A 26325-nucleotide genomic window follows, 5' to 3' on the forward strand; every position below is an offset into this window, starting at 1 on the left:
ACTTTCTCCACGGTTGCCTGCGTCCGCAATGAGGCGACTTATGGTGGTCTCTCCAGTTCGCTCTCGGACGGCACCAAGTACCAGCTCCTCCTTGGTGAGTTCCCTGGCTTGACACGGCTCTGCCACGACTAAACATGGGGTCGAGCACCACATTTAGACCAAGGGCCCCCCCGATTCACGCGAGGGCCCGACGGCTTGACCCCGAGAAGCTAGCAGTCGCTAAGTCCGAGTTTGCCAACATGGAGCGCCTGGGCATCGTCTGCCACTCGGATAGCCCGTGGGCCTCGCCGCTACACATCGTCCCTAAACCCAGTGGCGGGTGGCGACCGTGTGGTGACTACCACCGCCTTAACGACGCCACTATGCCCGACCACTACCCTGTTCCACACATTCAGGACTTCTCGGCCCACCTGGCGGGAAAAATCCTGTTCTCCAAGGTCGACCTGGTGCGCGGGTATCACCAGGTTTCCGTGCACCCCTCAGACGTTCCCAAGACGGCTGTAATCACTCCGTTTGGACTGTTCGAGTTTCTGAGGATGCCGTTTGGTCTTAAAAACGCGGCACAATCTTTCCAGCGTTTAATGGATTCTGTGCTCAGGGACTTGCCATTTGTGTTCGTCTATTTGGATAACATCCTCGTCGCCAGCTCCTCGGAGGATGTACATCTGATGCACCTCCGCGACCTCTTGGCAAGACTCGAGCAGCATGGCCAAATCATCAACCCGTCGAGGTGTGTTTTCGGCGTGCCCTCTATCCAGTTCCTCGAGCACCTCATCGACGAACGGCGCCGCCCCCCCTTCCGGCAAAGGTGGAGGCCGTTTCCGCTTTTCCCCGACCTCGCTCGGCTCGGGGCCTCTGAGAGTTCCTGGGGATGGTGACTTTCTACCACCGTTTCATTAGCCGGGCAGCCCACATCATGCGCCCACTCTATGAGGCTCTTAAAGACAAGGCCCCCAACCGGGACGTTGAATGGACGGCCGAGAGGACGGAAGCCTTCGAGGCTACGAAGGCCGCGCTGAGTCGTGCCGCTATGCTGGTCCACCCGACCCACGGGGCCCCTGTCGCTCTCACTAACGATGCATCGGACTACGCTGTTGGAGCCATATTCGAACAGTGGGTCGGCGGCGCCTGGCAATCGCTTGCCTTTTTCAGCCGTCAGCTGTTCCTGTGTCCGACACTCCACCTCCGACTCCTTTTCTCCGGCGCTACACTATAAATACATTTGCTTTGCTTTCAGCCATGTTGAGCTTTTTTTCTATCGTGAGCATACAGGAAAATACTTGAGCAAAATATTGGTGTGATCACTATGATCATTTTGGGACTGAGATTCCTTAAGCTTTTTCTCTATTCTGAGTATATTGCTGAGTCTCCAAAAGCTTGAATTGAACATGTTGATTTCACTGCAAGTCCTTGGTGATACAGCTAGTCTCCAGTAGACGTCACATAGAACCTCCACAACCAGAGGGGACTCCAGTCACAATCAAAATGCAAACTATTCTCCTGGCCAGTGAGATTGCAATATTAATATAAACAATAAAAGCAGTACTCGTCTTCTTGGCAAATTAAACTAATTTCTATTTTCACATTTGTTGGTAACCAGGTATGTTCACTTGGGTTTCTCTTGGGCTCATAATCTATAGTGTCATAAGTGGATGCTAACTGGTGCACACTCATGGGACCACCTGATCACATTTGTCACCTTTTCAGTGAAGAAAATAAGCATTTGAACACCCTACTATATTGCAAGTTCTCCCACTTAGAAATCATGGAGGAGTCTGAAATTTTCAGCGTAGGTGCATGACCGTGTGAGAGGGATAATCTAAACAAAATTCCAGAAATCACAATGTATGATTTTTTTTAAGATTTATTTATGGGATACAGTTTAAAATAGGTATTTGAACACCTGTCTATCAGCTAGAATTCTGACCCTCAAAGACCTATTAGTCTGCCTTTAAATGTCCACCTCCATTCAGTGTATTATCCTGAATCAGATGCACCTATGTGACGTTGTTAGCTGCATAAAGACATCTGTCCACCCCATACAATCAGTCAGCCTCAAACTTGTAACGTGGCCAAGACCAAAGAGCTGTCCAAAGACATCAGAGACAAAATTGTACAACTGCACACGGCTGGAAAGGGCTTCGGAGAAATTGGCAATCAGTTTGGTGAAAAAAGGTCCACTGTTAGAGCAGTCATTAGAAAATGGAAGAAGCTAAACATGATGGTCACTCTCAATTGGAGTGGAGCCCCATGCAAGATATTACCTCGTGGGGTCTCAATGATCTTTAAAAAGGTGAGGAATCAGCCCAGGACTACACGACAGGAATTGGTCAATGACCTGAAAACAGCTGGGACCACCATTTCCAAGGTGACTGTTGGTAATACACTAAGATGGTTTGAAAACATGCATGGCACGGAAGGTTCAATTGCTTAAACCAGCACATGTCAAGCCCTCTTCAGCTTGCCTATGATCATTTGGATAATACAGAGGAGTCATGGGAGAAAGTTTTGTGGTCAGAAGAGACCAAAATGGAACTTTTTGGTCATAATTCCACGAACAGTGTTTGGAGGAAGACGACTGATGAGTTCCATCTCAAGAACACCATCCCTACTGTGAAGCATGCTTTGGGGGTGTTTTTCTGCACATGGGACAGGATGACCACAGCCATGTATTGTGAGATTTTAGGGAACAACCTACCTCTTTCTCTCAGTCAGAGCATTGATTATGGGTCGTGGCTGGGTCTTTCAACATGACAATGACCTGAAGCACACAGCCAGGAAAAGCAAGAGGTGCTCCGTAAGAAGCATATCAAGGTTCTGGCTTGGCCTCGCCAGTGTCCAGACCTAGACCCAATGGAAAATATTTGGAGGGAGCTGAAACTCCATGTTTTTCAGTGACAGCCCAGAAACCTGTCTGATCTAGAGAAGATCTGTGTAGAGAAGTGGGCCAAAATCCCTCCTGCAGTGTGTACAAACCTGGTGAATAATTACAGAAACGTTAGACTTCTGTAATTGCAAACAAAAGCTACTTTACCAAATATTAACATTGTTTTTCTCAGGCGTTCAAATATTTATTTGCAGCTGCAGCACCCAAATAATGGCCATGTTACAAGTTTGAGTCTTACTGATTTTATGGGGTGGACAGGTGTCTTTATGCAACTAACGACCTAACACAGGTGCATCTGATTCAGGATAATACATCGAGTGGAGGTGGACTTTTAAAGGTGGACTAACAGGTCTTTGAGGGTCAGAATTCTCGCTGATAGACAGGTGTTCAAATACTTATTTGCAGCTCTTTCAGACAAATACATTATTAAAAGAATCATACATTGTGATTTCTGGATTTTTCTGGATTATCTCACACAGAGGACATGCACCTATGATGAAAATTTTAGACCCCTCCATGATTTCTAAGTGGGAGAACTTGCAATCTTGCAGGGTGTTGAAATACTTAGTTTCACTGTAGAAAAATACCATTTGTTTTTTGGACTTTGTTCTCAACAACAGAAATTTATGTTTGATAAATAACACAAAACATACACAGACCAGCTGACTGCTTGCTGTATTTCCCTTACAGACGTTGACACAGCAGAAAATCTTGCACTCATGCCTGGAAAAGGTCAAATTATCAACAGAGATAACATCATCAAGTAAGTATCTTTGTCCTGCACTTTCATTCTGTTTATTTCACCCTGTTTTATTTTATAGATTTCACCGTATCCCTTTAGCAACACCAAATGGAGACATTCTAATCAGAGACCTCACATTTGAGGTAAAGTGAAAGTTGTTTTTATTGTGGCTCATGTTTTCATAACCATAACTAAATGTTGCTTGTTGAATTACTTATAGTCAAGTGTGTGATTAGTTCAGTTGAACTTTGGCTTAGAAAATTACCACGTCCATTTGTGGCATGTATTTCCCTGACCACTAAAGGTTAGTTTAGGGATCACGAGTTTACAGTATTGTAACATACTGTTTAATTTCTCTCACTGCTAAAGGTGAGTTCTGGCACCAATGTTCTTGTGTGTGGACCAAATGGCTGTGGCAAGAGCTCGCTCTTTAGAGTTCTTGGAGAGGTGAGTTTGTTTTTTTTGGTGCATTGGGCGACACAGCTGAAAATATACTTTTTCATCTGATGTTTTGTGATTTTGTTGTGGTTTATTTTATACAGAGAACAACAAAAAATGTTTTCCACAGAGGGAAAGGAAACTTTGATATACATGTTTTTTCTTTGAAAGCGATTTGAATCTCAAAAACCGAGTCCTTGTGGATTCAACTGCATTTAAATATGTTCAAACTGACCTCTACAACTTTGTCTATCTGTCTTTTATAGCTTTGGCCTCTGTTTGGGGGAGAATTGACTAAGCCTGAGAGAGGGAAACTCTTCTATGTTCCACAGGTAACATTTATAACGCAAAGACTGCAACAATGCCAGCACTGACAAATTCATCCAAAAAAAATGCACCCATAAAGGCTAAATCAGAGCTTCACAGCGAGTGTAATTTCTTGTGCTTAATACGTGATCAAGTGTAATGTGCAAAACTCCAGAAAACACTTCTACCAATATATATATTGCTGCTGTCCATATACTCAAAATGTGATGGACAGTCATCCCTCGTTTTTCGCAGTTAATGGGGACCCACGAAATATGAAAAAAACGTGAAGTAGGACTCCCTCCACCCCACCACACACACCCCAGGAATTTTCATGTATGTGTATCTAGGAAATCTTTAAATATAAACCCTTTGTTAAGCTTTCCTGCAACAGGAAAAGCAGCAGTATCAGAAGAGGCTGGCTTACTAGGATGGTCAGGGAACAGGCGAGGGTACACGGTAGGTCAGTTATACGGGAGTGCGGGAACGAGGCATGGGAATCAACGATCTGGCGGAGGACTAGTTGTCCCCCGTGTCCTATAAGTACCAGGCCGAAACAGGGTGCAGGTGTGTGCCGACTAATTGGCTGGCCACGCCCAGCCTGGGCAGGATGCCAGGGGCATGACAGTACACCCCCCTCAACGACTGGCTCCCGACGGCCCAGGAGCGTCTGGATGAGCCGCATGGAAGTCCTCGATGAGAGAGGGGCCCACAATGAAGCGCGAGGGGATCCAAGAGCGCTCCTCTGGTCCGTATCCCTCCCAAGCCACCAGGTGCTGGAACCCCCTTCCTCTGTGGCGGGAAGACAGCAACCGGCGCACTGTGTACACTGGCCCGTAGTGCACCATGCAGTGTTTGGCCGGAGGAGCCAGCGGCAAAGGACGATCCGGGCGTAGTGTGCCGACAAAGAACTTAGGGTGCACCCTCATCGACCTGTGTAGTCTAAGTGATACGGCGACCGGGTTAATAATTTTAGTGATTGGGAACGGACCAACGAACCTGGGACCAAGGTTGCTGGATTCCAACCAAAGCGGGAGATCCTTGGTGGAGAGCCACACTCGCTGCCCCACCCTGAGTTCTGGTGCGGCTCTCCTCTTGCGGTCCGCTGCGGACTTGTAAATGTTGCCCATTCGCAGCAGCGTCCTCCGGGCTGCCTCCCAGGTCCGTTTGCAGCGCCATACCACTGCCAGGGCCGACGGCACCGCGGAGTCTGTGGAGGGCAGGGAGTTGTGGGCGTACTCAACCCATTTGAGGTGCTGGCTCCACGTGCTCTGGTCCCTAGATGCTAAGCATCGAAGTCCGGTCTCTTAATTCCTGATTAGATTCCAGATGATGGCCCGAAGTTAGACTAGCCGAAGCGCCAATGAGGGTGCAGAATTCCGTAACAGGCGGAACGGGTGGACTCGGAGCGACAGGCGGAGCGCTAGCTTGGGATGGTAGCCACGGCTCTAGCCGGGCACAGATCTCATGAAGACGTTGATTCGTTACCTGAAGAGCAGCCTCCTGGTCAGCCAGGCTTCTGCTCTGGAACTGTATCCAGTGGCGTATGGCATCGGAGTTGGCTTGGTTCATGTTGTGGCCAGATCGTTCTGTCATGAACGAGGCTCGAGGGGAGACCCAAATGCACGACTCCAAAGCAAGCAGGTAGTGTACAGAAAGCCTTTATTCGGTCCGTGGTCGATAATCAGCGAGTCAGTCAGGAAAAGCAGCAGAGTCACAAGAGGCAGGCTTACTAGGATGGTCAGGTATACAGGAGTGCGGGAACGAGGCATGGGAATCAACGATCTGGTGGAGGACTAGTTGTCCCCCGTGTCCTATAAGTACCGGGTGTAATCAGCCGAAACAGGGTGCAGGTGTGTGCCGACTAATTGGCTGGCCATGCCCAGCCTGGGCAGGATACCGTGGGCATGACAAAAGAAGCTAATAAAACCTTCTGAAACTGGTGCTTGGTACCATTATTGTTCCCGCCACCAAGGCGTCTCCCCTGCGTTTCCTGACCACAGTCGGGCGACTGTTGCTTGAAGGATTAATAAAAGTTTTTTGATTAAAGATTTAAGTAAATACCTGTACTGTTGTAATCTTAGTCTCACATATGTAAAGTATAAATAGTGTTTACATATTTTACTCATTCCGGTCCCCAGATACACATATATGAAAATTCCCGGGGTGTGTGTGGGGGGGAGTCCTACTTCACAGTTTTTCAAATTTCATGGGGGGGTTCTGATCCCCCTTAACGGCGAAAAATGAAGAATTACTGTATCTTTGTATTACACAACTATCAACTTATTTTTATATGCATTTTATCCATGAGAAATTACGTATACCTTTTTTCCTCAGAGACCCTATATGACACTTGGTTCTCTAAGGGACCAAGTAATTTACCCTGACACCTTTGAAGAACAAAGAAGGAAGGGAATCTCTGATCAGGTGTGACAAAATCCACTTTCATACTAAAAGTCAAACCTATCTGTCAGCTATGCACATGCATAAATAGATGTTAGTTTTACTTTGTTGGCTAAGTACTTTAAGTGTGTGTGTGTGTGTGTGTGTGTGTGTGTGTGTGTGTGTTGTGTGTGTGTGTGTGTGGTGTGTGTGTGTGGGTAGGTGCATGCGTGGGTGTGCGTGCATGTGTGTGTGTGTGTGTATAGTTGAAGTTTACATACCCTGCAAAAACATAGTCTCACGGTCAGAGGTCAAATCAGACAAAAGTTCTCCTGTTTCAGGTCAGTCAGGATCACGAAATTTACAATTTATTTAATGCCAAAATAGTAAGAATTTTACATTATTTCAAAGTCAAAAGTTTACATTCACAAAACGTACGATGTCTGAAAAGAAAGTCATGGCTTTGGAAGCTTAGGGTTATTAAGTTTCCTGACACCTTGTAAGTTAATTGACGTCACACCTGATGTTTTTAAAGCATATGGAATGTCTGATTTCTAACACAAATTATCTTATCTAGATGAAAATATATGTTCATCTGTAATGTAAAATCCACATCTTGTTCGATGTTTTTACAAAAAAAATATGTTTATGAATTAAAGTACTTGAACTTTGACCTAGTTTCCAGTACCTGAAAAATGTCTCCTTTCGTGTGGCTGACCTCTGACGTCACAGGTAGGAGAGATGCTCTTGTGGGATGAGTATTAGCCTGGAGCCTCCCTTTTTTACACTGAAGAAAATCCATTCGTTTCAAGAATTCCTCAGTGATTGTAGGTGTAAAGCAATCTGTAAAAATGGTGAAGAGGTGTGTGGTTCAGTTTTGTAGCAATTCGAGTTATTCTGGTCACAGTTTACATTGTTTTCCAAAACACCCAAGCCTCAGAAGAAAGTGGGTAAGGATTGTGCAAACGAAAAAGGCAAATTTTTCCAAACCTGGTCAGCACTCTGTTTTACTGGTAGGCTCATGTCTGAGATTGGTTTGAAATGTTAAAACCTGGACTAGTGCCAACCATGCAGCCTGTTCCGACAACTGAACAGATCGATGCTAAAGGGAACAAACAGGAACTTGAATCAGCCGCTGAACCTGGACACGCTTCGACAACCTCAGCCCCCCACCCCCAGAAAATACCAAAACTGCAAAAAGCTTTTGTTAAAAAATAAGTTGCGGAGATATGTATTTTTTTCCTGGAAACTTTTAACGATGTTTACACGGTTGAATGGTAGAAGCACATGTCATTCTTAGCGCAAAATGTTATTACCACAAATCGTTTGACCATTCTCCATGGAAAAAAACAGCATAATAATGTCTAAAAATGGCGGCACAGTGGGGCAGGTGGAAAGCGTTGGCCTCACAGTGCTGAGGACCTGTGTTCAATTCCACCCCTCCCTGTGTGGAGTTTGTATGTTCTCCCTGTACCTGCGTGGATTTTCCTCAGGCACTCAGGTTTCCTCCCACATCCCAAAAACGTGCAACATTAATTGTAGTCTCTAAATTGCCCCTAGGTGTTATTGTGAGTGTGGCTGTTTGTCTCAATGCGCCCTGCATTTGGCTGGCAATCAGTTTAGGGTGTAGCCTGCTTCTTGCCCGTTGACAGCTGGGATCGGCTCCAGCACTCCAGTGATCCTTGTAAGCATAAGTGGCTAAGAAAATGGATAGATGTACACAAACCTTTTATTTATTTATTTATTCGTGCAGGGTTTTTCATTTTAATGAAATACTATGTAGTCTTAAAACAAGCAGTATTTCATACTCATCACTCACAGAATAGGAGACCTGTTCTTAATTTATCAAAAAAAAAAAAAAAAAATGTGAGCACGATGAAATAGATTGAACTGAACCTGTGCTTTATCTACACATTTTTTTTCTTATTTTATAAACTTTGAAACTTATTTTTCTATATTAATTAAAGATGTTGTAGGAAGCATCTTCTGCGCAAGAGATTGACAGCAAACCAGCAGATGCTAAATCTCCATCTTTGGTCCATTCCACATGTTGCCAGACTGATGAAGTGCCTATTCATGAAAATGGAATGCATATCTTTCCGACAGCAGAGAGAGTATTGCAACATGTATTTCAATCTCAGGTGTTCTCAAAGTACTCCTATTGAAAGACCAAATAAAAATTCTGTGCAAATGTTATGTAACATTTATACAAAATATAAGCTTACAGTTCAATAAAATGCTATGAATCTAGTTCTCTGGTGTATGTTTACTTCATATACAAACATATATAGTGAAGAAAATAAGTATTTGAACACCCTGCTATATTGCAAATTCTCCCAGTTAGAAATCATGCAGGGGTCTGAAATTTTCATCGTAGGTGAACGTCCACTGTGAGAGATAATCTAAAATGAAAAATTCAGAAATCACAATGTATGATTTTTTTTTTTCAACAATTTGTGTGATACAGCTGCAAATAAGTCTTTGAACACTTGAGAAAAACAATGTTATTTGGTATAGTAGCCTTTGTTTGCAATTACAGAGGTAAAATGTTTCCTGAAGTTGTTCACCATGTTTGCAGACACTGCAGGAGGGATTTTGGTCCACTCCTCCACACAGATCTTCTCTAGATCGATCAGACAGGTTTCTGGGCTGTCGCTCAAAAAAACAGGAGTTTCAGCTCCCTCCAAAAATGTTGTTTTGGGTTTACGTCTGGAGACTGGCTAGGCCATGCCAGAACCTTGATATGCTTCTTACGGAGCCACTCCTTGGTTTTCCTGGCTGTGTGCTTCCAGTCATTGTCATTTTGAAAGACCCAGCCACGACCCATCTTCAATGCTCTGACTGAGGGAAAGAGGTTGTTCCCCAAAATGCCATCATACATGGTGGCGGTCATCGTCTCCTGAATACAGTGCAGTCATGCTGTCCCATGTGCAGAAAAACACACCCAAAGCATGATGTTACCACCCTCATGCTTCACAGTAGCGATGGTGTTCTTGGGATGGAACTCATCATTCGTCTTCCTACAAACACGGTTCATGGGATTATGTCCAAAAAGTTCAATTTTGGTCTCATCTGACCACAAAACTTTTTCCCACGACTCCTCTATATCATCCAAATGGTCCTTAGCGAACTTAAGACAGGCCTTGACATATGCTTGTTTAAGCAGGGAAACCTTCCGTGCAATGCATGATTTCAAACCATGAGGTCTTAGTGTATTACAAACAGACACCTTGGAAACGGTGGTCAGCCTAAATTAGCCTAACTTAGAGTGCTAACAACTAAACACGTCTGAAGAAGAAGAAGAAGAAAGAAGAAGACAACGTCTGAGTGCATTACCAACAGTCACCTTGGAAACGGTGGTCCGAGCTCTTTTCATGTCATTGACCAAGTCCTGTTGTGTAAGTCCTGGGCTGATTCCTCACCTTTCTAAGGATCATTGAAACCCCACGAGGTAATATCTTGCATGGGGCTCCACTCCGATTGACATTGACAGTCATGTTTAGCTTCTTCCATTTTCTAATGATTGCTCCAACAGTGGACCTTTTTTCACTAAGCTGCTTGCCAATTTCTCCATAGGCCTTTCCAGCCGTGTGGAGTTGTACAATTTTGTCTCTGGTGTCTTTGGACCTCTCTTTGGTCTTGGCCATGTTAGACTGCAATATATTTTCAAATTAGCACATGAGGGTTGCATTCAACTATAAAGGAAAACTATGTGCAGAATAGACAATTTGACGTCAGCGCGGTTGCCATCCGCACAAGTATTAAGAAATTGTGGCTTACACTCTCCTCTGACAGACCATTACAGTTTACACAGTCAATCCCACCACACTTTTTCGTTGGACAGTCGAGTTCACAACCATGCTGCTTCTCCAGTCCTTGTCATGTCCTGTCCTGTCCTGTCCTTCCCTCACATGGTTTAGCACAACTGCCCCATACAACACTCATATCTTATATTTAATTATTCTAGCTTTATAATTTGCTTTTCTCATGTTGTTTACAATTAGTATTTTTTCTTTTCTCACACTGCTCTAGAAACTATCTGGCAGGTTGGTCAACTCTGATTCTCAATAAATCTATTGCGAAACTAACAAAGCACATCGGCTTTTTAAAAACTTCACTGTGACACATTAAAACTGTTCCACCATTAAAAGGATGCAGATCCTCCATTCACCTTGACCTGGAAGCAAAACAGGACAAAAAAAGAATTGAAAAATCTCACAACATAAGCGCTGCCACTACCAAGAGAGGTTTCTGGAATTCTCGACCGAGATGTGCAGGACAGAGATTTGTAAAATAATTTTTAAAAAAAGATGTGAACAGGCCACCTCTGGTAATGGTATTTCACACTTGTGAACTAACCAATTTTCACTCTCCAGTGTAGTACATCTGCAACAATGTTTATCTTGAGGACTAGCAGTTTAAACTGCAAAAAGAAGATTACCTTCATTGCCGGAACGGGATCCTGGCACAGCTGCCAGAGTGCAGAACGGGATCCTGGCACAGCTGTCTGGGTGCAGGAGCAGGGACCGTGGCACAGCTACCGGGGTGCAGGAACGGGTGGCTGGTACAGCTGCCGAAGAGCAGGAACGGGAACCTCGCCGAGCTGCCGGGGAGCAGGAACAGGAGCCTGGCGCAGCTGTCTGGGTGCAGGAGCAGGTGCCAACAATGTATATCTTGAGGACTAGCAGTTTAAACTGCAAAAAGATTACCTTCATTGTCATGAACATACACAGAAAATTAGTTCTGTGTAGTTTATTCATCACATTGAGCAGACATTTGTTAGTGGAACACCCTGGAGCCAGGCAGTTGAAGTAGGGGTTGAGCGTTGCTGGGACAGGTGGTAGCTGCGGATCGAGCGCCACTGGGACGGGGTGCGGCCGGGGGTTGAACGCTGTCGGGTTGTCGGAACAGGAGCCCGGCGCAGCTGCTGGGGTGCCGGAATGGGATCCTGATCAGGGCGCTGGGAGGCAGACTGGCGCCGTGACAGGTGATGTTGCAGTCTTTTACCTGGGTCCTGTTTTAGTCAGTCCATTCTCTCATGGTTGAGGTTTGTGAACGTGAGGAACGTAAGCCAGAACATTTGTGCGTGAATGAGAGGGGCAGAGGAGAAAGAGCTCCAGAGAGAAGACAAAGGAAAGGTGGATGGATTTTGACATGGATTTTGTCAACATTTTTTTTTTTGTGTGATAGCCAGAATCAAAATCAGCTTTATTGGCCAAGTGTGGAACAATACACAAAGAATTTGTCTCCGGCAGTCGGTGCCACCCTAGTGTGACATTCAGAGCAAAGAACATCCATCAACCTTCTCTTTGGTCTTCCTCTCGCTCTTTTGCCTAACGTAACACACCAGACACATTCTGCCAGCTGATCCTACCTGTTAGGACCAGTTTCTTCACTTCTTGACCACACTCACCATTGTTCTGGATTGTTGACCCCAAGTATTTGAAGTCATCCACCCTCATTTCCACTGCTCCCTGGAGCCTCATTCCCCCCCGCCTCTCCACCCATCTCATTCACGCGCATGTATTCATGTATTTGCTACTTTCTTCATTCCTCTTCTTTCCAGTGCATGTCTCCATATTTGTAATTGTTCCTCCGGCCGCTCCCTGCTTTCAATGCAGATCACAATGTCTGGTAACATCATGGTCTATGAGTCTAACCTCATCTGTCAGCCTATCCACAGCACACAGGAAGGGGTTCCCTGATGAAGTGCCACCTCCACCTAAATTTTTTTTGTCACAACTACAGCACACCTCACAACTGTTCTGCTGCCCTCTTTCATGTCCTGTAGTATTACAAACAATTCACACGTAACATATGCTATAAACTGTGAGATAAATTAGTCCCCCCCCAACATTTATTTTTTAATAGCTCCATACACACCTAATGCAGCCCTATGGGGGCACAAACCAGTGCAATCTGTAGGCCGGTCCCAAGCCCGGATAAATGCAAAGGGTTGCGTCAGGAAGGGCAAAACTGTGCCAAACAAATATGAGCGTTCATCTAAAGAATCCCATACCGGATCGGTCGTGGCCCGGGTTAACAACGCCCGCCCCCGGCACTGCTAACCTGCAGGGCGTCGGTGGAAATTCAGCTACTGTGGGTCGAAGACAAAGAAGAGGAGGAAACCTGATCCAGCGTCAGAAGAAAAAGAGGAATGCACAGAGCCTACAACTGAGTGTAGGGACTTTGAATGTTGGGACTATGACAGGAAAAGCACAGGAGTTGGTTGACATGATGATGAGGAGAAAGGTTGATATTCTGTGCATCCAAGAGAGCAGGTGGAAAGGTAGTAAGGCTTGAAGTTTGGGAGCAGGGTTTAAATTATTCTACCACGGAGTAGATGGGAAGAGAAATGGAGTAGGGGTTATTTTAAAGGAAGAGCTGGCTAAGAATGTCTTGGAGGTGAAAAGAGTATCAGATCGAGTGATGAGACTAAAATTTGAAATTGAGGGTGTTATGTATAATGTGGTTAGCGGCTATGCACCACAGGTAGGATGTGACCTAGAGTTGAAAGAGAAATTCTGGAAGGAACTAGATGAAGTAGTTCTGAGCATCCCAGACTGCGAGAGAGTTGTGATTGGTGCAGATTGTAATGGACATACTGGTAAAGGAAACAGGGGCGATGAAGAAGTGATGGGTAAGTACGGCATCCAGGAAAGGAACTTTGAAGGGCAGATGGTGGTGGACTTTGCAAAAAGGATGAAGATGGCTGTAGTGAACACTTATTTCCAGAAGAGGGAGGAACATATAGTGACCTACAAGAGCGGAGTTAGAACCACGCAGGTAGATTATATTTTGTGCAGACGATGTAATCTGAAGGAGGTTACTGACTGTAAAGTAGTGGTAGGGGAGAGTGTAGCTCGACAGCATAGGATGGTAGTATGTAGGATGATTCTGGTGGTGGGTAGGAAGATTAAGAAGACAAAGGTAGAGCAGAGAACCATGTGGTGGAAGCTGAGAAAGGAAGAATGTTGTGCGGCCTTCCGGAAAGAGGTGAGACAGGCTCTCGATGGACAACCGAAGCTCCCGGAAGACTGGACGACGACAGCCAAGGTGATCAGAGAGACAGGCAGGAGAGTACTTGGTGTGTCATCTGGTAGAAAGGGGAGAAGGAGACTTGGTGGTGGAACCCCAAAATACAGGGAGTCATACAAGGAAAGAGATTAGCGAAGAAGAAGTGGGATACTGAGAGGACTGAGGAGAGGCGAAAGGAGTACATCGAGATGCGACGTAGGGCAAAGGTAGAGGTGGCAAAGGCTAAACAAGAGGCATATGAAGACATGTACACCAGGTTGGACACGAAAGAAGGAGGAAAGGATCTCTACAGGTTGGCCAGACAGAGGGATAGAGATGGGAAGGATGTGCAGCAGGTCAGGGTGATTAAGGATAGAGATGGAAATGTGTTGACTGGTGCCGGTAGTGTACTAAATAGATGGAAAGAATACTTTGAGAAGTTGATGAATGAAGAAAATGAGAGAGAAGGAAGAGTTGAAGAGGCAAGAGTGAAGGACCAGGAAGTGGAAATGATTACTAAGGGGGAAGTCAGAAAGGCACTACAAAGGATGAAAAATGGAAAGGCAGTTGGTCCTGATGACATACCGGTAGAGGTATGGAAGCAATTTGGAGAGATGGCTGTGGAGTTTTTGACCAACTTATTCAACAGAATACTAGTGGGCGAAAAGATGCCTGAAGAATGGAGGAAAAGTGTTCTTGTTCCCATTTTTAAGAACAAAGGGGATGTTCAGAGCTGTGGGAACTATTGAGAAATAAAGTTGATGAGCCACACAATGAAGTTATGGGACAGAGTAGTAGAGACTAGACTCAGGACAGAAGTAAGTATCTGCGAGCAACAGTATGGTTTCATGCCTAGAAAGAGTACCACAGATGCATTATTTGCCTTGAGGATGCTCTTGGAAAAGTACAGAGAAGGTCAGAAGGAGCTACATTGTGTCTTTGTGGATCTAGAGAAAGCCTATGACAGAGTACCAAGAGAGGAACTGTGGTAGTGCATGCGTAAGTCTGGTGTGGCAGAGAAGTATGTTAAAATAGTACAGGACATGTATGATGGCAGCAGAACAATGTTGAGGTGTGCCTTAGGTGTGACAGAGGAATTTAAGGTGGAGGTGGGACTGCATCAGGGATCAGCTCTGAGCCCCTTCCTGTTTGCAGTGGTAATGGATAGGCTGACAGATGAGGTTAGACTGGAATCCCCTTGGACCATGATGTTCGCAGATGATATTGTCATATGCAGTGAAAGCAGGGAGCATGCAGAGGAACAATTGGAAAGATGGAGACATGCACTGGAAAGGAGAGGAATGAAGATTAGCCAAAGTAAAACAGAATATATGTGCGTGAATGAGAAAAGTAGAGGGGGAAGAGTGAGGCTGCAGGGAGAAGAGATAGCGAGGGTGGACGACTTCAAATACTTGGGGTCAACAATACAGAGCAATGGAGAGTGTGGTCAGGAAGTGAAGAAACGGGTCCAAGCAGGTTGGAACAGCTAGCGAAAGGTGTGTTATGTGACAGAAGAGTGTCTGCTCGGATGAAGGGCAAAGTTTACAAAACAGTGGTGAGGCCGGCCATGATGTACGGATTAGAGACGGTGGCACTGAAGAAACAACAGGAAGCTGAACTGGAGGTGGCAGAAATGAAGATGTTGAGGTTCTCGCTCGGAGTGACTAGGTTGGATAGGATTAGAAATGAGCTCATTAGAGGGACAGCCAAAACTGGATGTTTTGGAGACAAGATTTGAGAGAGCAGACTTCGATGGTTTGGACATGTTCAGAGGAGAGAGAGTGAGTATATTGGTAGAAGGATGCTGAGGATGGAGCTCCCAGGCAAAAGAGCGAGAGGAAGACCAAAGAGAAGGTTTATGGATGTGGTGAGGGAAGACATGAGGGCAGTTGGGGTTAGGCTAAGATGGCAAAAGATGACACGCTGTGGCAACCCCTAACGGGACAAGCTGAAAGGAAAAGAAGAAAGAAGAAGATACACACCTACCCGTCATTTGGAACCCACAAAGCTCTCGTCCTTTGCACCTCTGCAATCAATTTTTCATGACGAACTGGGTCTTTTGGAAACGTGTGAAGAGTGAATCCATCTTCCCGAGTCTTCGAGCAATATCCAGCAATACAACGAGACGGCATTTTGTCTAACTCGGGGGAAAAAACAGCTACTTTCCCGCCGGTAAAAGTCGACATCAACAGACAAAGCCGCCGGTGTGGGCGTCTGGAAAAAAACTTCCTGCTTCTTTTCCAAAATGAATGCCTTAAGAGGATTTTCATGGCTTAAGATACAAAAATCCATATACAACAACATCATGATGTGTGATAAAAAAATGGATTGGTCCATCAGGCTGCCTTTTTTCATTAAAGACATACTAAAAATAGTATTTTACGGGTTGGTGGCACTCTAAGGTAAGATGAAATATCAACCAAGAAAAAAAAAAAGTACATGGATATTTTAGGTACTTTCCTCAGATCCGACTGCTTGGGAATTGTGATTTGTTGAGTGAATCGAAGGGGTAAGGCCAATGCAAGGATGAAGAGGATTTGCAACCATTTGTCTGTGGGGTGAGGGCTGATGATTGAAAGAAATGTGAGTTAGATGTTGTTTGTGGCAACAAACAATCATTCTAACAGTAAAGAGGTTACTGAACTATTACCGCTTGTCTTTGTTCCATTATTTAAGCACATGCTCCAGTATAGTCTGTCTTCTCACTGTTGGAGAGCATTTGGCCAATTCTCTGATGGGTGACAATTTAGGGCCTTTCATCAGCTAGCGTGTCCCTTTTCAGATGGGGATGGATGCATTTATTATATTTGAGGGTGACTTGCATATTTTGCAAGTGACCATGCTTCCAGTATATTTTTTTTTTTTTACCACATATTACTACACAATTAAGACATAGTTCCTTCATTAGCCAACCGACCACCTGTTGATTTGATTTTTTTTAAAAATTATGTTTCTGGTAAAAATATATTTTCTTACTGATAACTGTGGATAGTTTTGTTATTTTTGTGTGGAAATTTAACTTCTGGTAAAGTTAACATGTCGCTGTAAGTGAATTGCTTTTGTAACACATTTCTCCAGGTTTTGAAGGAATACCTGGATAACGTTCAGCTGGGCCATATCTTAAACAGGGAGGGCAGTTGGAACTCAGTGCAAGACTGGATGGATGTTTTCAGTGGAGGAGAAAAGCAAAGGATGGCTGTAAGTATTCATCTCTACTGTTGTAAAAAAAATTACCTTCAGTTTAATCAGTCTAATTGTTATAGTACAGTTAAATTATTTGCATCGGTTTGTGGAATTTAAGAACTTTTTTTATTTTTATCTCATATTCCCGTGGAATGTTTTTTTTTTTTTCAAATAGGTCTTTAATGCATAAAATATCCAAATACAAAGGAGGGCTAATTTGATTTACTTTTTAACACCTTTTGACTAATTTAATGTATGTACAGACTTGACAGAAGACAAGAAATGTTTGCCATAGTGGATGGTCATTTCTAATGACTTACTGTTTTTTCTAGACAACAAGCAGCTACTTTTTTCAGGAGCTGTGAATGGTGTGGCATATTTAACGATAATGCGAAAATTGTTTTTTTTTTTTTGTTGCTAGCGGCTATGAGTTTAAAAGTACAACAAAAACATGTTTGAACAAAATGGTTAAAACATGGCCATTCCCTTTTGAGCTCGTGCACATGACATCACCATTTTCATGGCACCATATTGCCTGTCAAAAAGAGTTGCTCGACAGTGTGGGGGGACATTGAACCGGAGGAGAATATTCACAATCCTTGAGACTTGTTGTGCTGTTGATTGTTACAACAGACAAGACAGATATTCAAAGAGATCATTCTATAGAATACCAGCTGAAATGACAATAAAACATAGATGGATTTTGGCAATTTAACATGATTGATGGTGCCCAGCCAAAATACGTACATGCCTGTGTAACGATAACGTCATTTTAGGTGGGAATTATTCTTCTCAATCTCAAATTCCCACCAAGTACAGTATTTATAATGCCAAATTGTCTCATTTGAGAACAATGCGTTAAATAAATAAATCAATAAATAACGAGAGTCTCCAAGGAAGAGTGTTGCGGCTTTAATCTTTGGTAAACCTTTACCCAAGGGATGGTTTTTTTTTGGGGGGGGGTTTATGCATTGTTCTGAAATGAGTCCAATGCGTTTTTAAAAAAAGAAAATAAACCATCTGTCGCACAGAGGTTTACCGAAGTTCGTGTCGCCGCAACCCACTTTGTGTACCGGGAGCCGACTCAGTTTTTTTTTTTTTTTTTTTTTTTTTGCCAATCATAGTTCATGAATGTGAGTTTGTGTAAAACAAAGGGTCATTTATTTAAATATTGGTATTTGTATTGAAAAAATCTGAGTGGATCCATAATTAGGTGGGATTTATTCTTGATTGAGAACAGATACAGCAACAAAGTATTTGTATGTGTGCAGACATTTCTACGCTTTCTAACTCTTCCGCGTTAATTTTGACAACTTCCTCACAAGATACATGTGTAGATCCAGTTGTCTAAGACAAGCGGAGCGGGTTAACAGTCCAATTTCTTTTCGGCGAAAACATCGACTTCGGCATTAAATATGGGACCTCTATGCGAAGTGTCTTTTATTTTTCCTCCATTTTTTACTACCACAAACAGGAAGGGGCTCAGTGCGAATCCCCTGGTGCAGTGCACCTTAAATTCTTCTGACACACCTACAGCACATCTCACCGCTGTTCTGCTGCCCTCATACATGTCCTGTATTATTCTAACATATTTCTCCACCACACAAGACTTGTGCATGCAGTATCACAGTTCCTGTCTTGCTACTCTGTCAGAGGCTTTCTCTAGGTCTCCAAAGACACAATGTAGCTCCTTGTCACCTTCTCTGTAGTTTTCCACGACCATCCTCAAGGCAAAAAATCCATCTGTGGTACTCTTTCTAGGCATGAAACCATACTGTTGCTCACAGATACTTCTGTCCTGAGCCTAGCCTCCACTAATCTTTCCCATAACTTCACTGTGTGGCTCATCATCTTTATTCCTCTATAGTTTCCACAGCTGTGAACATCTAGTTTGTTCTTAAAAATGGGGACTAGCACATTTTTTCCTCCATTCTGTGTATCTTGTGCTGGTTGGATTTTTTTGGGTGCGTCAAGTTCAATAAAAACACCAAAAGCAGGAAGTACATTTTCCCTCCGGAGGAGACCGTTTTAGTATAAATGGGTTACTTCCACCATAAAAATGGCAGCAGAAAAAGGATGTGGCTAATGATGTAGACTTAAAAACTGGACTGCACACAGGCCCCTTTCACGTGGTAGGCCTCTGGTCAGGGCAAAACATTGCTTTGGGTACTATTTCACTTGAAAGTTGACATCCTTTGACATCCTTACAATTGTACATTGTGGAAACATAACATCGAATTTAATTGGAACAGGTTAGGTTTAGCTTTTTTGTTGCGCTGTTGCCTGTCAAAACCATGCAGGCAGTCGCAAAGAAGTAAGTTTTCACTGGTAGGTGTGTTTCAGATGAACCTTCATAATTAATTATTATATATTTATTGTATCGTTTTCTATGACAATGTGTGTATGTTGACCATAGTTTTTGCGCTGACCAGAAGTCAGAGCCTGTTGACCGTGGCGGAACCAATGATGGATGGAGAGTGCGCAGTCCAGTTTTTATTCTACGTCATTGGATGTGGCTTAATGACCGATCCTGTCAGCATAAAAATATGTGATTTCATTCGGATATATATATGCACACTGAGTTCCAATGTTTACAAATGTGTGACTTGTCCAATAAAGTACACTTAAAACCTCATGTTACACTCTTAACATGCATGCTAATGCGTGTTTTTACATGTATGTTAGCTACCATATGATGGTGCTCACAAGGCAGTGAGGAACAATTGGCTTTTACATCTGGAAACAGAAGAAGCTTAGGAGGTCCTTAGTCCTTAGGAGGTCCTTATTGCTGCAAAGCATGGTGGGGGATGTAAATTTCATTTAAACTGTATGTTTTGTATCAATTATTTTTGGAGTCATTTTATTTGTTTTATTATTTGCTAGTTATGCTATTGTGTTCGATGTGGTGTGATCATTTTAATTTCGATGTGACACCATGAGTGTGAACAACACTCTCATGACCTGCCTACAAAGGCAGTGTGTATCAGGAAAATTCTTTTGCTTACACATGTAAAAAACAATTATTCCTAATATGTGCTCGCATACAAGTTAGCAATTTAACCAGTGTGTTCAAGTGTACTTCACTAGACAAGTCACACAACAATTGTGCAGATAACTCATGCTTTCCATTTTGGAGAAAATGTAAGACTTTGAACTGCATCTTATTGTTGCAAAAATAATGGACCTATCATACATAGGTATGTTAATAATGCATCCATTATTCAGGGCTTTTCTTTATTCGCGGGGGTGTTAGGAATGTTACCCCCACGAAAAATGGGAACATAATTACAATAAAAGAATGCAGATGTTTGTTGATATCAGTGAATGACAGACTTGATCTGAGACAAAAAAAAAAGCAACTGCGTCTGTTCCAATAGTGATGTGAGACAAAAAAATAAGCAACCACCCCCTTATCACTTGTGTGTTCCAGTGGTTGCATTCAACTAAAATACTCGTGTAAAATTAAAAATAATGCCGTCTACTGATTTCTGTCAGATACGAATGCACAATCAGGACCTGTTATAGCTTGTCTCATATTTTCCTGTTATATTCTCAAATCTAAATGTTTTCAGTTTAGAGCAAAAATAAAGGAATCGGCCTCATTGTTCCAATCATTTTTTAGGGGAGCGTATTGTATAAGTGGGCAAGCAGTTGAGGATCAAACAATTGAGAACACCAGTGTACCACATCACATCTTCTTTTTTGTAAAACAAGAAATCCAGAAATTGCCTGTGATTTGTAGGGCACTGGGACCATGCCCTATCACGAATATGGAAAAAAGTAGATAACTGAGCCCACCCCCCAAATTAGTTGACATTATCTCTAAGAGATTTAATGATAAATATATCATAAATTGCTACCACTAAACACTTTTTCAAACTCTGCTGAATATCTTTGAAAATATATTTTTAAAAAATATAGAAAAATTTATTTTTCATGACCTTAACTAAAAGATCTCAGGCTTTTTATATTGACACAAAAGACCTATTTTTCTTTAATATTGTTAAAAAATGCTATATGCTTGTGAGTGAGCACTTCTCCTTTGCCAATATAATTAGCCATTTCAGTATTATTGTTTCACATGAGCGTTGGCCTCACAGTTCTGAGGACTGGGGTTCAAATCCCGGCCCCACCTGTGTGGAGTTTGCATGTTCTCCCCGTGCCTGCATGGGTTTTCTCCAGGCGCTGCGGTTTCCTCCCACATCCCAAAAACATGCAATAATTGGAAACTAAATCGCCCCTTGTTGTGATTTTTAGTGTGACTGATGTCTGTATCCATGCGCCCTGCATTTGGCTGGCAACCAGATAGGGTGTACCCCACCTCCTGCCCGATGACAGCTGAGATTGGATCCAGCACTCCCGCGACTCTCGTGAGGATAAGAAAATGGATGGATAGATATTTCGCAAATGTATTTTAATTTTTTAAAAACTGTTTGAAAATGTTTCAACTTCATGCCAAAAATTCTGCAGCGGTCTGACCATAAAGTACCGGTAATCTTTTCTTTTGCTTGTTTCTTTCAACTTGTAATGATGAGTAGGCAAGGCAAAACATCTTAAGTGTCATATTGTCATCAAAACCCTGTACTGCATAGATCAACGATGAAATCAGTGACATTTTTTAACATTTAGAATTTTTTTTTCATATTGTCTTTGTAGATGGCCCGACTGTTCTACCACAAGCCCCAATTTGCTATTCTGGATGAATGCACCAGTGCCGTGAGTGTGGATGTGGAAGACTATATCTACAGCCACTGCAGGATGGTATGATGTCTTTTTACTGCTAATTTAAAGTTGAATAGGATACCAGGGATTTCATTTCATGTGCATCTTGCATTTACCCATACATCCATTTTACAAGATGCTTATGTTCACAAGGGTCACGGGAGTGCTGTAGCCTACCCAGTGGACGACACCCTGAAGTGTTCACCAGTCGTTTCGTGTCTAAGATGCACAAAAATTTGCAGGGGCTCAAAAAGTATGATCTTCTGAAGCAGAGCTCTGTCTTAGTACTCTGCTATGGTGCTAAAAAAAAAAAAAGTCAGCCAATGTTCCCTCTAAACTGCGGGTGTGCGCAATTCTGCTGGAGTCTCTTCGCAGATATTCTGCGTTACGCGCCAAAAAAAAATCCAATGCAAATTGCAAGTATAACATACAGCAATTCAGTTTGTGGCATTTTGCAATGTGATTCAATGAGTGAGGGATGACTCGTTGTTATATCCAATGGTACAATTTGCATCTGTACTGTAAAAAATGAAAAGAAGCCACTACTTTCTTATAGCCAGCACATGGAACTTTCTCTAACAACGGCAGCTGCTCCGCCACATTTTTTTTTCTTCTAATGCAAAACAAAGCAAATTTATTTGTATAGCACATTTCATACATGAGGTAACTCAATGTGCTTAACATGATTAAAGGCATTTGAAAACAAAAAGATAAAACATTTAAAATGGGATAAAAACAATAAAAATGACATACAATATGAAACAAGAGACAATTAAAGCCACATACAGTCATAATCATGCTGATTGAAATTTGTCAAAAAGTCCATTTAAATTCAAGAAATTGTTGAATTGATGAAAAATAACTTTCTCAAGAATCTTGGCTATGAATGGGAGATTTGAGATGGGTCTATGGCTTGCTAACATGGAATTATCCAGTGCTCTGTTTTTTAGAATAGGCTTAACAGTAGCTACTTTAAGAGCTTTGGGAAACTCGCCAGACTGAAGTGAGCAATTGCTGCAAATCAGGTAGGACTGACTTCACAATAGTTTAAAAAAAAAAAAATCAGGTAGTATTGAGTCGAGACAGCTTGTTGATAGTTTCAACTGCTGAACAGTTTTCTGATTTTTTGGTCAACTGTATCAAATTCTGACAACTTAGGAGAGTTTTCTCTGGGTGGCTTCAAATGTAAGATCAATCTATCTTTTTACTGATTTGTGCTGACATTTCACCTAATGCAGCCCTATGGGGGCACAAACAGTGCAATCTTTAGGCCGGTCCCAAGCCCAGATAAATGCAGAGGGTTGGGACTATGACAGGAAAAGTTCAGGAATGGGTTGACATGATGATTAGGAGAAAGGTTGATATTCTGTGCATCCAAGAGAGCAGGTGGAAAGGTAGTAAGGCTAGAAGTTTAGGAGCAGGGTTGAAATTATTCTACCACGGAGTAGATGGTAAGAAAAATGGAGTAGAGGTTATTTTAAAGGAAGAGCTGGCTAAGAATGTCTTGGAGGTGAAAAGAGTATCAGATCGAGTGATGAGACTAAAATTTGTAATTGAGGGTGTTATGTACAATGTAGTTAGCGGCTATGCCCCACAGGTAGGATGTGACCTAGAGTTGAAAGAGACATTCTGGAAGGAACGAGATAAAGTAGTTCTGAGCATCCCAGACAGCGAAAGAGTTGTGATTGGTGCAGATTGTAATGGACATATTGGTAAAAGAAACAGGGGGGATGAAGAAGTGATGGGTAAGTACGGCATCCAGGAAAGGAACTTTGATGGACAGATGGTGGTGGGCTTTGCAAAAAGGATGGAGATGGCTGTAGTGAACACTTATTTCCAGAAGAGGGAAGGGAGAAGCACGCAGGTGGATTATATTTTGTGCAGACGATGTAATCTGAAGATTACTGACTGTAAAGTAGTGGTAGGGGAGAGCGTAGCTCAACAGCATAAGGTGGTGGTATGCAGGATGCTGAAAGACCCAGCAACGACCCATCTTCAATGCTTCTACTTAGGGAAAGAGCTTGTTCCCCAAAATCTCATAATACATGGCTGCGGTGATCCTCCCCTTAATACAGTGCAGTCGTCCTGTCCCCTGTGCAGAAAAACACCCCCAAAGAATGATGTGATCATCCCCATGCCTCACAATAGGGATGGTGTTCTTGGGATGGAACTCATCATTTGTCTTCCTCCGAACATGGTGAGTGGAATTAAGACGAAAAAGTTCCATTTCGATCTTATATGACCACAAAACTTTCTCCCGTGACTCCTTTGTATAATCCAAATGATCATTGGCAAACTTAACATGGGCCTTGACATGTGCTGGTTTAAGCAGGGGCACCTTCCGTGACATGCATGATTTCAAACCATGATGTCTTAGTGTATTACATACAGTTCCCTTGGAAACGGTGGTCCCAGCTCTTTTCAGGTCATTGACCAAGTCCTGTCCTGTAGCCCTGGGTTGATTCCTCACCTTTCCAAGGATCATTGAGATCCCACAACGTGATAGCTTGCATGGGGCTCCACTCCGATTGAAATTGTCATGTTGAGCTTCTTCCATTTTCTAAAGATTGCTCCAACAGTGTACCTTTTTTCACCAAGCTGCTTGACAATTTCTCTGTAGCCCTTTCAAGCCGGGTGGAGTTGTACAGTTTTGTCTCTGGTGTCTTTGGACAGCTCTTTGGTCTTGGCCATGTTACAAGTTTGAGTCTTACAAATTGCCCGCCCCCGGCACTCCTAACCTGCAGGGCGTCGGTGGAAATTCAGCTACTGTGAGTCGAAGACAAAGAAGAGGAGGAAACAAGATCCATCGTCAGAAGAAAACGAGGAATGCACAGAGCCTACAACTGAGTGTAGGGACTTTGAATGTTGGGACTATGACAGGAAACGCTCAGGAGTTGGTTGTCATGATGATGAGGAGAAAGGCTGTTATTCTGTGCATCCAAGAGAGCAGGTGGAAAGGTAGTAAGGCTAGAAGTTTAGGACCAGGGTTTAAATTATTCTACCACGGAGTAGATGGGAAGAGAAATGGAGTAGGGGTTATTTTAAAGGAAGAGCTAGCTAAGAATGTCTTGGAGGTGAAAAGAGTATCAGATCGAGTGATGATACTAAAATTTGAAATTGAGGGTGTTATGTATAATGTGGTTAGCGGCTATGCCCCACAGGTAGGATGTGACAAAGAGTTGAAAGAGAAATTCTGGAAGAAACGAGATAAAGTAGTTCTGAGCATCCCAGACAGCGAAAGAGTTGTGATTGGTGCAGATTGTAATGGACATATTGGTAAAGGAAACAGGGGTGATGAAGAAGTGATGGGTAAGTACGGCATCCAGGAAAGGAACTTTGAGGGAAAGATGGTGGTGGACTTTGCAAAAAGGATGGCGATGGCTGTAGTGAACACTTATTTCCAGAAGAGGGAGGAGCATATAGTGACCTACAAGAGCGGAGGTAGAAGCACGCAGGTGGATTATATTTTGTGCAGGTTACTGACTGTAAAGTAGTGGTAGGGAGAGTGTAGCTCAACAGCATAGGATGGTGGTGGGTAGGATGACTCTGGTGGTGGGTAGGAAGATTAAGAAGACAAAGGTAGAGCAGAGAACCATGTGGTGGAAGCTGAGAAAGAAAGAATGTTGTGCGGCCTTTCGGAAAGAGGGATAGAGATGGGAAGGATGTGCAGCAGGTCAGAGTGAAGGGTGGTAAGGGTAAGTGTGCTAAATAGTTGGAAAGAAAATGAGAAAGAAGGAAGAGTTGGAGAGGCAAGTGTGAAGGACCAGGAAGTGGCAATGATTAGTAAGGGGGAAGTCAGAAAGACACTACAAAGGATGAAAAATGGAAAGGCAGTTGGTCCTGATGACAAACCAGTGGAGGTAAGGAAGCAATTTGGAGAGATGGCTTTGGAGTTTTTGACCAACTTATTCAACAGAATGCTTGCGGGATAGAAGATGCCGGAAGAATTTAAGGTGGAGGTGGGATTGCATCAGGGATCAGCTCTGAGCCCCTTCCTGTTTGTGGTAGTAAAAAATGTAGGAAAAATGATAGACACTTAGCATAGGGGACCCATATTTAATGGTAATGGATAGGCTGACAGATGAGGTTAGACTGGAATCCCCTTAGACCATGATGTTCGCAGATGATATTGTGATATGCAGTGAAAGCAGGGACCATGCAGAGGAACAATTACAAAGATGGAGACATGCACTGGAAAGGAGAGGAATGAAGTAAAACAGAATATATGTGCGTGAATGAGAAAGGTGGAGGGGGAAGAGTGAGGCTACAGGGAGAAGAGATAGTGAGGGTGGAGGACTTCAAATATTTAGGGTCAACAATCCAGAGCAACGGTGACTACGGTAAGGAAGTGAAGAAACGGGTTCAAGACAGAAGAGTCTCTGCTAGGATGAAGGGCAAAGTTTACAAAACAGTGGTGAGGCCGGCCATGTTGTACAGATTAGAGACTGTGGCACTGAAGAAACAGGAAGCAGAACTGGAGGTAGCAGAAATGAAGATGTTGAGGTTCTCGCTCAGAGTGAACAGGTTGGATAGGATTAGAAATGAGCCAAAGTCCGATGTTTTGAAGACAGGATTCGAAGAGTGAGGCTCCAGGGAGAAAAGATAGCGAGGGTGGAGGACTTCAAATATTTAGGGTCAACAATCCAGA

General features: G+C 43.2%; 1 protein-coding gene across 3 annotated transcripts in view; it reads left to right on the forward strand.

Annotated features, from left to right (window-relative positions):
* The window catches only part of abcd3a (ATP-binding cassette, sub-family D (ALD), member 3a), a 179419-nt gene that overhangs the window by 127891 nt on the left and 25203 nt on the right, over window positions 1-26325 (forward strand). For 2 of the 3 annotated variants that reach the window (XM_061805963.1, XM_061805962.1), the window contains exons 15-21: window positions 3578-3650; window positions 3709-3772; window positions 3999-4076; window positions 4334-4399; window positions 6711-6800; window positions 16851-16970; window positions 21612-21716. In XM_061805963.1, coding sequence (XP_061661947.1) covers window positions 3578-3650; window positions 3709-3772; window positions 3999-4076; window positions 4334-4399; window positions 6711-6800; window positions 16851-16970; window positions 21612-21716 — 596 coding nt within the window. Of the gene's footprint in view, window positions 1-3577; window positions 3651-3708; window positions 3773-3998; window positions 4077-4333; window positions 4400-6710; window positions 6801-8722; window positions 8880-16850; window positions 16971-21611; window positions 21717-26325 lie in introns of those variants that run through there. The other variant, XM_061805964.1, reaches the window with a different exon arrangement.

This window comes from Syngnathoides biaculeatus, chromosome 19 (genome assembly GCF_019802595.1).
Source record: "Syngnathoides biaculeatus isolate LvHL_M chromosome 19, ASM1980259v1, whole genome shotgun sequence".
Lineage (NCBI taxonomy): Eukaryota > Metazoa > Chordata > Actinopteri > Syngnathiformes > Syngnathidae > Syngnathoides > Syngnathoides biaculeatus.